The sequence below is a fragment of the Rhinopithecus bieti genome, unplaced genomic scaffold, assembly GCF_001698545.2.
Source record: "Rhinopithecus bieti isolate Rb0 unplaced genomic scaffold, ASM169854v2 scaffold_4907, whole genome shotgun sequence".
NCBI lineage: Eukaryota > Metazoa > Chordata > Mammalia > Primates > Cercopithecidae > Rhinopithecus > Rhinopithecus bieti.
The window spans coordinates 746,660-759,319 of NW_016804501.1; the positions used below are offsets into that span (position 1 = coordinate 746,660).

Genomic DNA, 12,660 nt, shown 5'->3' on the forward strand with positions numbered 1-12,660 from the left:
AGTGCTTCCCAAAGGAAAGGGATAAACTCCTGGCTCCATTCAGCTCCAGTCATGGCCTGGGAGCCAACATGCTTCCGTGGCAGATCTAAAGCATTTAAGTTTGAGCTGTGCACATTCCAGGCACGTGCTGGTGGAGGATGAGGCACTGGGTACATGCTGTTGCAGATTGACTTTCTGCGGAGTGTGCTGGTGGAGGGCGAGGTTCCATGGAGCATGCTGGTGGCAGATGAAATCCTGCGAACTTGGCGTTCCTTTTCACCTCTTCCTTTATACATTTGTAGTTGGCGTTCCGGGCCGCGTGGCGGTGAATGCCTTGGCTGTGGGAGAACCTGGAACAGCCTCCAAACCAGCTTCTCCCATTGGAGGGCCAACCCAGGTAAGTACCTGAGCTTGAGACCCTGATGCATGTGGACAAGTGGCTTTAAGAGCTGCTTGTTGTGTTTGGTTGTGATATTTAAAGGCTCCTGTGAATCCTCAAGTTATGTTACTGAATTCTTATTTTAAAACACAAATTTCCTAATACAAGAAACGAAACTGGACTTATGACTGCCGAAATCTTTTTTTGTATTTTTTATGTCCTTCTGCAAGTCTTCCTGGGCATTGGAATTACTCACTTGTGTCTTGAGAAATACTTCCCATCTTGGCAAAGAAGAGAATGCTTGTGCTCTCTGCTTCTTTTCCATTTTTATTTCCTGTAGCTCTTGGCTTCATTTCAGTCTCTATTTCCTGTAACACAAGACCTTGGATGTTGAAGTGGATCCCATACGTGGGAAATTCCAGGGGGTTTGGTGAAGATGGTAACTTGTCGTTCTATTTCTCAAGTAACTGTTTTTCATCACTTTTTGATAAAGGAGGAGAAGACCAGACTCTTGAAAGAGCGCCTGGATCAGATTTATTTGGTCAACGAGCGGCGCTGTTCTCAAGCTCCAGTCTATGGCAGAGACTTGCTAAGGATTTGTGCCCTGCCTGGCCACGGAAGGGTACAGTGGCGTGGGTCCCTGGATGGCCGTCGTGAGAAGGAGGCCGGGCCAGCACATAGTTACACTTCATCCTCAGAAAGTCCAAGTGAGCTGATGTTGACGCTTTGTCAGTGTCGAGAGTCTCTGCAGGATGTTATTGACAGGTACTGCAGACCTCGTGGCCTTTTCGGTGCTCTCTGGCTGCGTTGCGCCCCAGCAAGGCCCCTTCTTGTCTCGCGGATGTTCATCTTATTCCCATTGGCTTCTCCCCACGCTGTCCCTTAGCAGTCGGTTTTGAAGTTATACTTTGAGGTCTTCAGCTTTGGGATTAGATGGTTTTATTATCTGGGTCTCAGTGCCAGGCACGGCTTCTGAAGGAAGTTGGCAGCCCTGGGGCAGAGCCACAGCACTGAGCTCACACTGTGCCGGGGGACAAATGACTGTGTTGCTAAGGACTTTCTCCATTTGATTCTTTCAAAACAATGACTGCATTAAAAGATCCTTATGAGTGAGTGAACGTTACATGATGAGAAACACGTGCCAGAGTTGAGCTCAGAACATGCGTTAATGGAGAGCAAATCCGAGCTCTGGTGGGCACGGTGGGCACCTGGCCGCTCTCACTGAGCTTGGTTTCAGTAGAGCGCGTCACCCTGTTTGCAGTTCCACTCCCTGCTTGGACCCGGTCTCCGGGCTCTGCTTCAGTTATGTTTTCTTCCCTTCTTTGCAGCTGTTGTATTTCTCACAGTTGCATCCTGTCTACAAAGGGAACCTGGCTTCTTCCTGTGCCTTGGCTCAGCTCAGTTTTCAGGATCTACCTATTTCAGTGCTTTCAGATCAGGAAGCAGAATTAATGGAAAAAAAGAAAACTGGGAGTGCTTCTCCAAGGCCGAACAAGCCACCTCTGGCTTCTCCTGGTCTGGGAGTGGCTAAGTCAGTGACCTTGTGCTCCTGGAGTTTTTCTTTCGAGTACTGGTTTGTCTTTGTGTACTCCTCCCTCATTGAACATTTGACCATTCATTCAGTTTGTATAGAGTTGGGAGTGAGTCATAGCTGATGTCCATAGCAAGGGCCTTCTGGTGCAGGTGACCTCCACAGGTTGCAAGGTGGGCCTCAGGTTGGCTGTGTGATCTTTGCTATGTTGTCATTGTCCTAAAGATTCCTTCACCCTGAGTCTGGCCCCCGTCCTGGTGGCACAGTCTATAACAGTTCTCGGATCCACGAGACAGTACACCTTTGTCCCAGACTTTCCAGCTGAAGACACTGGAAAGAGAATGGCTCATCTCTGAACTAGTGCCTGCGGCCTGGGGAATCCACCCCCATTGATCGATCAGCCCTGGACTGTCTGAATTAGTCCCTAAGGTGGTGGTGGTTGGCCAGGACTGGTGAGGATCTGCCTCGTTGGGCCCCTGCCCGTGTGCCAACAGCCACGTCCCCATGTGACTGGGTTGAGCCCTGCTGTTTCCTGGGACTTGGGCTGCCGGAGGTCTCTGCCTCATCTTTTGGGAGCCCCTTGCTGGGTGAAGGGTGTGGCTCCCGGTGGTGATAAAACATGCTTTCTGCTCCTCAGGGTTGGCTTTGTGATTCCTCCGGTGGTGGCAGCACCCCCGTCCCTACGGGTGCCGCGGCCGCCACCCTTGTACAGCCACAGAATGAGGATCTTCAGGGAGGGCCTGAGAGAGCACGCTGCGCCTTACTTCCAGCAGCTGCGGCAGACGACGGCTCCGCGCCTGCTGCAGTTCCCTGAGCTGAGGCTGGTGCAGTTCGATTCAGGTATGGGGCAGGTGGTGGTGTGGCCCGTGTGTGAGCTGGGCTGGCCCTGGATGATGAGACACTCTTGATTTGATTCGTTTCCCAGGAAAGTTGGAAGCTTTAGCGATCTTGCTTCAGAAGTTGAAATCTGAAGGACGTCGGGTGCTGATTTTATCACAGATGATTCTGATGTTGGACATTTTAGAGATGTTCTTGAACTTCCATTACCTCACCTATGTAAGAATCGATGAAAATGCCAGCAGTGAGCAACGGCAGGTGAGAAGGACGTTGCTTACCTTGTCCCTGATGGGTCAGTCACCGGTGTTTAAGGCCTGAGTGCTGTGTAAATTCAGTGGTCTCATGGCCCTTCTAAGTGAAAGGGGAAGGACTTAATGAGCCTTTGAACTTCCTTAAGTCTCAATCCATCCTTTGATATTTTTTATTGAAAGCCATGTTGTTAGGTAAATGCAGTCTTGATGTCTCAGAATAAACACTGGTGACCTGCAGTCATCATTAAGACAATACTGGTGTACTTCAAGAGGTAACTACGGGGTAAAAATATGAAAACAGTCCCAACCAATTTAGAATTAAAGGAAATACAAGTTAAGATAATACGCCCGTCGTTTACTTACTAGATTTGCCAAGGCTGTTTGGATTCATCAGGCACAGTGAGTCAGACACTCATAGCCTGCCGTGGAGGCATAAACTCGTATAGTTCTAGAAGGCAGCCTGGCAGTATGGATTTGAACCTTAGTGGTGATGTATTTAGAACCCTTTACTTACATAGCAGCAAACACACCACGTGAGATCTGTCTGCAGAGTCGTCGTTGAAACGGTGGTGGTAATCCACAGCTGGGAACAAAGTCAGTGTTCAGCGGAAGAGTGAGTGCATAAGGGGTTGTCCCTGGGCCCTGGGCCCCGGCAGCTTCATGAGCAGAAACCGTGCCCAGCATTCCATGTGGTGCGCTGGGCCCTTGTCAGCAGCATTTCAGAGCCAGCTTTAGTAGCATGGCCCAGTGTACCCCAGATGCTGCCCTGTAAGCCACGCGACCTGCTTTATCTCACACACGTGCTCATGCACACGCTGAAGAGGCCTAGAACAAATAGAGCAAAAGGTGATGTAACAGGTTTTCTTGGTAATAGCGTGACAGATTACAGGCAGAATGCTTCGAAGGAAGAGCGTTGTTCAGTGGTTAGGTTTCGTTTCCGGCACAGAAATAATTACGGAAGAGAAGTATTCAAGTCATCTCCTTTCATGGTCCTCAGTGAGGTTAGAGGAATGTCCTTCGCGGTTTTGTTTTTCCTGCTTCCTCAGCCTTACTCCAGGGGCTTTTTGTTGCCTGTAAAGTGCCCTGGCATTGCCTGAGGATAGATGAGAAAGCACATATCCCTCCCCAGTAAGACGCTGTTTTCTTTTGGGGCCTACAAGTTGAGCTGACAGTAAATGCAAGGTGGAACCTAACTTTTTCTTGTCACTCATGGCTGGTGTTATTTAAACCGTGGGTATGAGGGTGTTGGAGATGGGTGAGTGTAAGATGATGGTGGCTGCATGGAAGAGCCATAATATAGTGCGGGGACCTTGGTGTTGCTCTAACGTGAGCCTTGTGTTGAATGGAATACAATCCAAGCCGTTTTGCTATGCGATAATTTTTTTTTTTTTTTTTTTTGAGACAGAGTCTCGCTCTGTCGCCCAGGCTGGAGTGCAGTGGCGTGATCTCGGCTCACTGCAAGCTCTGCCTCCTGGGTTCACCCCATTCTCCTGCCTCAGCCTCCAAGTAGCTGGGAGTACAGGGGTCCACCACCACGCCCGGCTAATTTTTTGTATTTTTAGTAGAGACGGGGTTTCACCGTGTTAACCAGGGTAGTGTCTATCTCGTGACCTTGTGATCCGCCCGCCTCGGCCTCCCAAAGTGCTGGGATTACAGGCGTGAGCCAGCACACCTGGCCTGCTGTGGGATAATTTCTAATTGATAAATGGTGAAATGTGTCAAAGGTTTCCCAACATTTTCCAAGAATACTAACTCCAGTGTTTTGTTTCGTCTTAGGAACTGATGAGGAGTTTCAACAGAGACAGGCGGATTTTTTGTGCCATTCTCTCCACTCACAGCCGTACCACAGGTATAAACCTTGTAGAGGCAGACACCGTCGTGTTTTATGACAATGACCTGAATCCAGTGATGGATGCCAAAGCTCAGGAGTGGTGCGATAGGATCGGGAGATGCAAAGACATCCACATATACAGGTGAGGGCCTGCGGGGACGGCGTGTGGAAATGGAGTCAACGAGAAGCTTTGCAGGAGGTATTGGTGCAAGAAGCACTAATGCAGAAACAAAAGGAAAAACTAAAGACAGTACATGATATCTCATTTTAAACTAGGTTTCGTTTCCCTTCAGACAAATTTACGTTTCTGCTGTTTTATCTATTCCTTTTATTTATACTCAGCATTTGCTTGAAATTGTAAGGTAGTGATGCTGCTCACACAAGTCACCCTGCTGTGCTCAGTTTTATACGTGGTGGCCCCTCCAGAGTACCTCAGTCTTAAAAGTATGATTTAGATTTTGGGTTGTTTTACTTACTATGAGCTAAAAGTTCTCTGTGAGTAAAATGGCTACTGAAAGAATGGTCAACACCTGTGAAAAGAAGAAAAGAGAATTAAAATAGATTTTTTCTTTGAGACGGAGTCTTACTCTGTCGCTCAGGCGGCAGTGCAGTGGCACGATCTTGGCTCACCGCAACCTCTGCCTCCCAGGTACAAGCGATTCTTCTGCCTTAGCCTCCTGAATAGCTGGGACTACAGGCGTGCGCCACTGCGACTGGCTAATTTTGTATTTTAGTAGATATGGGTTTCACCGTATTCGCCAGGCTGGTCTCGAACTCCTGACCTTGTGATCCGCCTGCCTCGGCCTCCCAAAGTACTGGGATTACAGGCATGAGCCACTGCGCCCAGCCAAAATCTATTACTATCTTTTTTTTTTTTTTTTTTTTTTTTTNGGTTTCGTTTCCCTTCAGACAAATTTACGTTTCTGCTGTTTTATCTATTCCTTTTATTTATACTCAGCATTTGCTTGAAATTGTAAGGTAGTGATGCTGCTCACACAAGTCACCCTGCTGTGCTCAGTTTTATACGTGGTGGCCCCTCCAGAGTACCTCAGTCTTAAAAGTATGATTTAGATTTTGGGTTGTTTTACTTACTATGAGCTAAAAGTTCTCTGTGAGTAAAATGGCTACTGAAAGAATGGTCAACACCTGTGAAAAGAAGAAAAAGAGAATTAAAATAGATTTTTTCTTTGAGACGGAGTCTTACTCTGTCGCTCAGGCGGCAGTGCAGTGGCACGATCTTGGCTCACCGCAACCTCTGCCTCCCAGGTACAAGCGATTCTTCTGCCTTAGCCTCCTGAATAGCTGGGACTACAGGCGTGCGCCACTGCGACTGGCTAATTTTGTATTTTAGTAGATATGGGTTTCACCGTATTCGCCAGGCTGGTCTCGAACTCCTGACCTTGTGATCCGCCTGCCTCGGCCTCCCAAAGTACTGGGATTACAGGCATGAGCCACTGCGCCCAGCCAAAACTTTTTTTTTTTTTTTTTTTTTTTTTTTTTTTTTTTGAGATGGAGTTTTGCTCTTGTTAGTCAGGCTGGAGTGCGGTGGCGCCGTCTCGGCTCACTGCAACCTCTGCCTCCTGGGTTCAAGTGATTCTTCTGCCTCAGCCCCCTGAGTAGCTGGGGTTACAGGTGTGCGCCACCATGCTCTGCTAGTTTTTGTATTTTTGGTAGAAACGGGTTTTCACCATGTTGGCCAGGCTGATCTTGGAACTCCCAACCTCAGGTGATCGCCCGCCTTGGCCTCCCAAAGTGCTGGGATATAGGCATGAGCCACCGCACCCAGCCTATTATTAGCTTTAAAGATAAAAACTGGAACTGTCAAAACACAATTGGGAGACATGGAGAAAGATTACTCTCTATTTTTAAATTTCTAAGTGCTTGCTGTTACAGTGTAATAGGATATTTACTTCTTTTGCTTATTTTGTGCCTGGTTGTGTACCGAGTGCAGCCTAGGCTCGCCTTTCATAGTGATGTGTCAATTCCCAGTAGAGAACCTGAGACTAGACAAGTATGGTCCCTGCATGAGGTCTCCTAGGTAGTAGCTGACCCTGCAACTACAACCCCAAGTGTGCTTTAACCTTTTTTTTTTTTTTTTTTTTTTTTTGGAGACAGGGTCTGTTGCCTAGGCTGGAGTGCAGTGGCGTGATCTTGGCTCACTGCTGCCTCTTATCACCTAGGCTCAAGTGATCCTCCCGGCTCAGCCTCCCGGGTGGCTGGGGCTACAGGTGTACAGCACCATGCCTGGCTAATGTTTGTATTTTTTGTACAGACAGGGTTTCACTATGTTGCCCAGGCTGGTCCCAAACTCCTGGACTCAAGCAGTCAGCCCGCCTCAGCCTCCCAAAGTGCTGGGATTACAGGCGTGAGTCACTGCACCCAGCCCACCATTTGTTTTTTAACAAGACAGTTGGTGTCATAGTAATTCAAATGCTGTATTTAAATTGTTTGATTATTATTTTTCTTGCTATAAATGCTTTACTTGTTCCTCGAGGAAAAAAAGGAAAGCCTGTAAAGAAAACAAGGATCCTATAGAGGCAGCAATTATTAATATTTAGCTGCACATCTTTCCAGACATGTTTCTGATTCTTTAAGAAGGCTCACACTGTGTCTTATTTTGTAAACTTTTTTTTTTTTTAACAGTACATTAATACATACGTTTCCATGGTGATGAATATAAGTTTGGTGCATGGTTTATGTTGAATGGATAAGGGCTTAGTGTGGAATCCATTCTGCATTGTTGGCCCTTTAGCAATTACTAGCTAGAAATTGGAAAAGTGTTTTATTCTCAGTAGCAATAAAGTCTCAGGCATGGCCTTAGCGGTGCAGGAACAGGACATCTGAAGTGTGGCATGAGGTGGCCTTGAAAGATGCAGGATGAGCTGTGCCAAGTGTGAAGACACACTTTGTTCTTGAGTGGGTAGACTTCGTTCATGAACTTGTGAAGTTTCTCCAAAGTAATACTAAAATTTAATATTATTTTGTGAAAACGCTTCTCATGGGTGTGAAGATTGTATGCGTGCACACACATGGCTGGGTAAGGTGGTGCCAGTGTGCTTGCGGTGCGGACATCCTGATGAAGGCCACCATCATGATGCTCAGTGTTGCGGGTGGGAGTGTGCCCCACTATGAGCCATGGGGACCCCAAACTGCATAAGGGTGCTGTTGGTGTCAGGGCAGATAGCCTGGCATCCATGGGGATTTTGCATGTTAACAGAGGTTGGCTCTCACAGTAACTGGAGGGCCTTTCTGTCATGAATGTGCTGCACACCTTGCGCTCCACGAGTAAGAGGACGGGCTTGGAGTGCTGCTCCCATGCCTGACCAGAGCGGAGTCCAGAGGGATGAAGGACTTGAATGTTTTCAGTGGAGCAGCAGTATTAGAACACTCTCGAAGAGACGGTGCCTGTGGCCGTGAGCTGGAAGGGACCGCCCGACCCACACAGACCCCGAAGTCAGGGGAGACAGGCACACGGCTGCAGTGAGACAGGAAGCCGAGCGTTGTACAGATACGGTGAGCCCAGTGGGCAGGCAGGTGATGAGTGGGGAGATGACAGGAAGATGAGTGTTGTACATGTACGGTGAGTGCAGTGGGCAGGCGGGTGATAGAGCAGGAAGATGATTTGCCATTCTCAGTGTACATAAAGGGTTAAATAGCTCTTAAAATCGAGAAGATATATAAAGACCCCCCCACCCCCCTTACTTTTAAAAGGAAGGGCCTGTGAATATGAACAGTCCATCCCAATTGGCCAAAAGTATGAGAGGCCGCTCCAGCTCACTGGTCTGGAGAAGGAAGGACCAGTTTAATGCACGATGAGATCTCTCTTCTCATGCCCCGGACAGGTGAGACCCTAAGGGAACGAGCCTGCTCAGCCTGGCACGAGAAAAGGGGACGTCCTCATGTTGATGGGGCGTGGGATTGCTATCTAAGGATGTGTGTCGCAGCTTTGTCACATGACACAAAGCAGTCATTGGGGCACAGCCATCCACCGTATTGAGCAGCCAGGTGGAAAATGAGCTCATGTCGAGGGATTTCTGTAATACACTGCTTAGCGAGGATAGCAGAATGCAGAGAAGTAGGAAATGAGGCAGACGTTTTCCCCACACGGTTGTGCGTGAGGTGACAGTACACGGAACATCATGGAAGGACACACCCAGGTTCACACAGAGCATCGTGGAACGACACACCCAGGTTCACATGGAACGTCGTGGAAGTACACACCCAGGTTCACATGGAACGTCGTGGAAGTACACACTCATGTTCACATGGAACGTCGTGGAAGGACACACCCAGGTTCACACGGAACGTCATAGAAGGACACACCCAGGTTCACACGGAGCGTCGTGGACGGGCACACCCAGGTTCACACAGAGCATCGTGGAACGACACACCCAGGTTCACACGGAACGTCATGGACGGGCACGCCCAGGTTCACACGGAACGTCGTGGAAGGACACACCCAGGTTCACACAGAGCATCGTGGAACGACACACCCAGGTTCACACGGAACGTCGTGGAGGGACACAACCAGGTTCACATGGAGTGTCGTGGAAGTACACACTCATGTTCACACGGAACGTCGTGGAAGGACACACCCAGGTTCACGTGGAAGGTCGTGAAGGGACACACCCAGGTTCACACGGAACATCGTGGAAGCTCGCACCCAGGTTCACATGGAACTTCGTGGAAGCTCGCACCCAGGTTGAAATGGAACTTCGTGGAAGCTCGCACCCAGGTTGAAATGGAACTTCGTGGAAGCTCGCACCCAGGTTGAAATGGAACTTCGTGGAAGCTCGCANATTCAAATGCTGTATTTAAATTGTTTGATTATTATTTTTCTTGCTATAAATGCTTTACTTGTTCCTCGAGGAAAAAAAGGAAAGCCTGTAAAGAAAAACAAGGATCCTATAGAGGCAGCAATTATTAATATTTAGCTGCACATCTTTCCAGACATGTTTCTGATTCTTTAAGAAGGCTCACACTGTGTCTTATTTTGTAAACTTTTTTTTTTTTTAACAGTACATTAATACATACGTTTCCATGGTGATGAATATAAGTTTGGTGCATGGTTTATGTTGAATGGATAAGGGCTTAGTGTGGAATCCATTCTGCATTGTTGGCCCTTTAGCAATTACTAGCTAGAAATTGGAAAAGTGTTTTATTCTCAGTAGCAATAAAGTCTCAGGCATGGCCTTAGCGGTGCAGGAACAGGGCATCTGAAGTGTGGCATGAGGTGGCCTTGAAAGATGCAGGATGAGCTGTGCCAAGTGTGAAGACACACTTTGTTCTTGAGTGGGTAGACTTCGTTCATGAACTTGTGAAGTTTCTCCAAAGTAATACTAAAATTTAATATTATTTTTGTGAAAACGCTTCTCATGGGTGTGAAGATTGTATGCGTGCACACACATGGCTGGGTAAGGTGGTGCCAGTGTGCTTGCGGTGCGGACATCCTGATGAAGGCCACCATCATGATGCTCAGTGTTGCGGGTGGGAGTGTGCCCCACTATGAGCCATGGGGACCCCCAAACTGCATAAGGGTGCTGTTGGTGTCAGGGCAGATAGCCTGGCATCCATGGGGATTTTGCATGTTAACAGAGGTTGGCTCTCACAGTAACTGGAGGGCCTTTCTGTCATGAATGTGCTGCACACCTTGCGCTCCACGAGTAAGAGGACGGGCTTGGAGTGCTGCTCCCATGCCTGACCAGAGCGGAGTCCAGAGGGATGAAGGACTTGAATGTTTTCAGTGGAGCAGCAGTATTAGAACACTCTCGAAGAGACGGTGCCTGTGGCCGTGAGCTGGAAGGGACCGCCCGACCCACACAGACCCCGAAGTCAGGGGAGACAGGCACACGGCTGCAGTGAGACAGGAAGCCGAGCGTTGTACAGATACGGTGAGCCCAGTGGGCAGGCAGGTGATGAGTGGGGAGATGACAGGAAGATGAGTGTTGTACATGTACGGTGAGTGCAGTGGGCAGGCGGGTGATAGAGCAGGAAGATGATTTGCCATTCTCAGTGTACATAAAGGGTTAAATAGCTCTTAAAAATCGAGAAGATATATAAAGACCCCCCCACCCCCCTTACTTTTAAAAAGGAAGGGCCTGTGAATATGAACAGTCCATCCCAATTGGCCAAAAAGTATGAGAGGCCGCTCCAGCTCACTGGTCTGGAGAAGGAAGGACCAGTTTAATGCACGATGAGATCTCTCTTCTCATGCCCCGGACAGGTGAGACCCTAAGGGAACGAGCCTGCTCAGCCTGGCACGAGAAAAGGGGACGTCCTCATGTTGATGGGGGCGTGGGATTGCTATCTAAGGATGTGTGTCGCAGCTTTGTCACATGACACAAAGCAGTCATTGGGGCACAGCCATCCACCGTATTGAGCAGCCAGGTGGAAAATGAGCTCATGTCGAGGGATTTCTGTAATACACTGCTTAGCGAGGATAGCAGAATGCAGAGAAGTAGGAAATGAGGCAGACGTTTTCCCCACACGATTGTGCGTGAGGTGACAGTACACGGAACATCATGGAAGGACACACCCAGGTTCACACAGAGCATCGTGGAACGACACACCCAGGTTCACATGGAACGTCGTGGAAGTACACACCCAGGTTCACATGGAACGTCGTGGAAGTACACACTCATGTTCACATGGAACGTCGTGGAAGGACACACCCAGGTTCACACGGAACGTCATAGAAGGACACACCCAGGTTCACACGGAGCGTCGTGGACGGGCACACCCAGGTTCACACAGAGCATCGTGGAACGACACACCCAGGTTCACACGGAACGTCATGGACGGGCACGCCCAGGTTCACACGGAACGTCGTGGAAGGACACACCCAGGTTCACACAGAGCATCGTGGAACGACACACCCAGGTTCACACGGAACGTCGTGGAGGGACACAACCAGGTTCACATGGAGTGTCGTGGAAGTACACACTCATGTTCACACGGAACGTCGTGGAAGGACACACCCAGGTTCACGTGGAAGGTCGTGAAGGGACACACCCAGGTTCACACGGAACTTCGTGGAAGCTCGCACCCAGGTTGAAATGGAACTTCGTGGAAGCTCGCACCCAGGTTGAAATGGAACTTCGTGGAAGCTCGCATCCAGGTTCACACAAGGAATGTCGTGGAAGCACGCACCCACCCAGGTTCACACTGACGTGGCTGCTGGGGTAGAGGGCAGGAGAGGCAGGCCACCCTCCCTGAAGCAGCTAGGAAGTACACCTGTTAGGAAAAGTGTGCCCGTGGAAGTGCACACCGTCACACACAGGCAGCGGCACCTTCTTGTGAACTAAGGTGGGTGGAAATGCCATTCCTACCTTTTTTAATGGTTCTCAGGGTGATTGGAATCCAGGTGATTTTTTGTTTTGTTTTGTTTCTTGTACTTTTAATGTAATCAAATAATTTACGATGAGCATGTAGTAATATAATCAAGAAAGAGCAGATTTTCATTTAAAGGCCATGAAAGTCGTCCTGGGTGGTGGTTTGCTGTTGATGGAGTTGTCCGTCCGTCTTTCATGTTGCTATTTCCCTTTATTACGTATTTAGTTTCTTTGTTTGTATCTGGGTTCACGTCTTCATTTTCCGTTCTGTTCCCTATGATTGTTTTTCTTTAATATTTAGGATCCTTTTAATTTGGAATTTTCTGAAAAAAATTTGTTTTCATCTCTGTGAAAATCATGCTGTTAAAATTGTTTAATGTGAGCATTTTGGGGGGTTAGCATTTAGCATTTTACAGGCAGATGAGCCTCATGGGAAGGCAATAGACTGCGTGGTTTGTTCTGTGTCCCCAATGATACAATCTTAAGGAAAGCCATGTGTCCCTGCACTGGGGGTCCGTCTG

General features: G+C 48.5%; 1 protein-coding gene across 1 annotated transcript in view; it reads left to right on the plus strand.

Annotated features, from left to right (window-relative positions):
- EP400 (E1A binding protein p400) overlaps positions 1–12,660 on the plus strand; it is a 140,473-nt gene that overhangs the window by 84,994 nt on the left and 42,819 nt on the right. Inside the window, 5 exon segments of the mRNA XM_017868826.1 lie at positions 282–376; positions 852–1,123; positions 2,527–2,729; positions 2,815–2,984; positions 4,754–4,950. Coding sequence (XP_017724315.1) covers positions 282–376; positions 852–1,123; positions 2,527–2,729; positions 2,815–2,984; positions 4,754–4,950 — 937 coding nt within the window.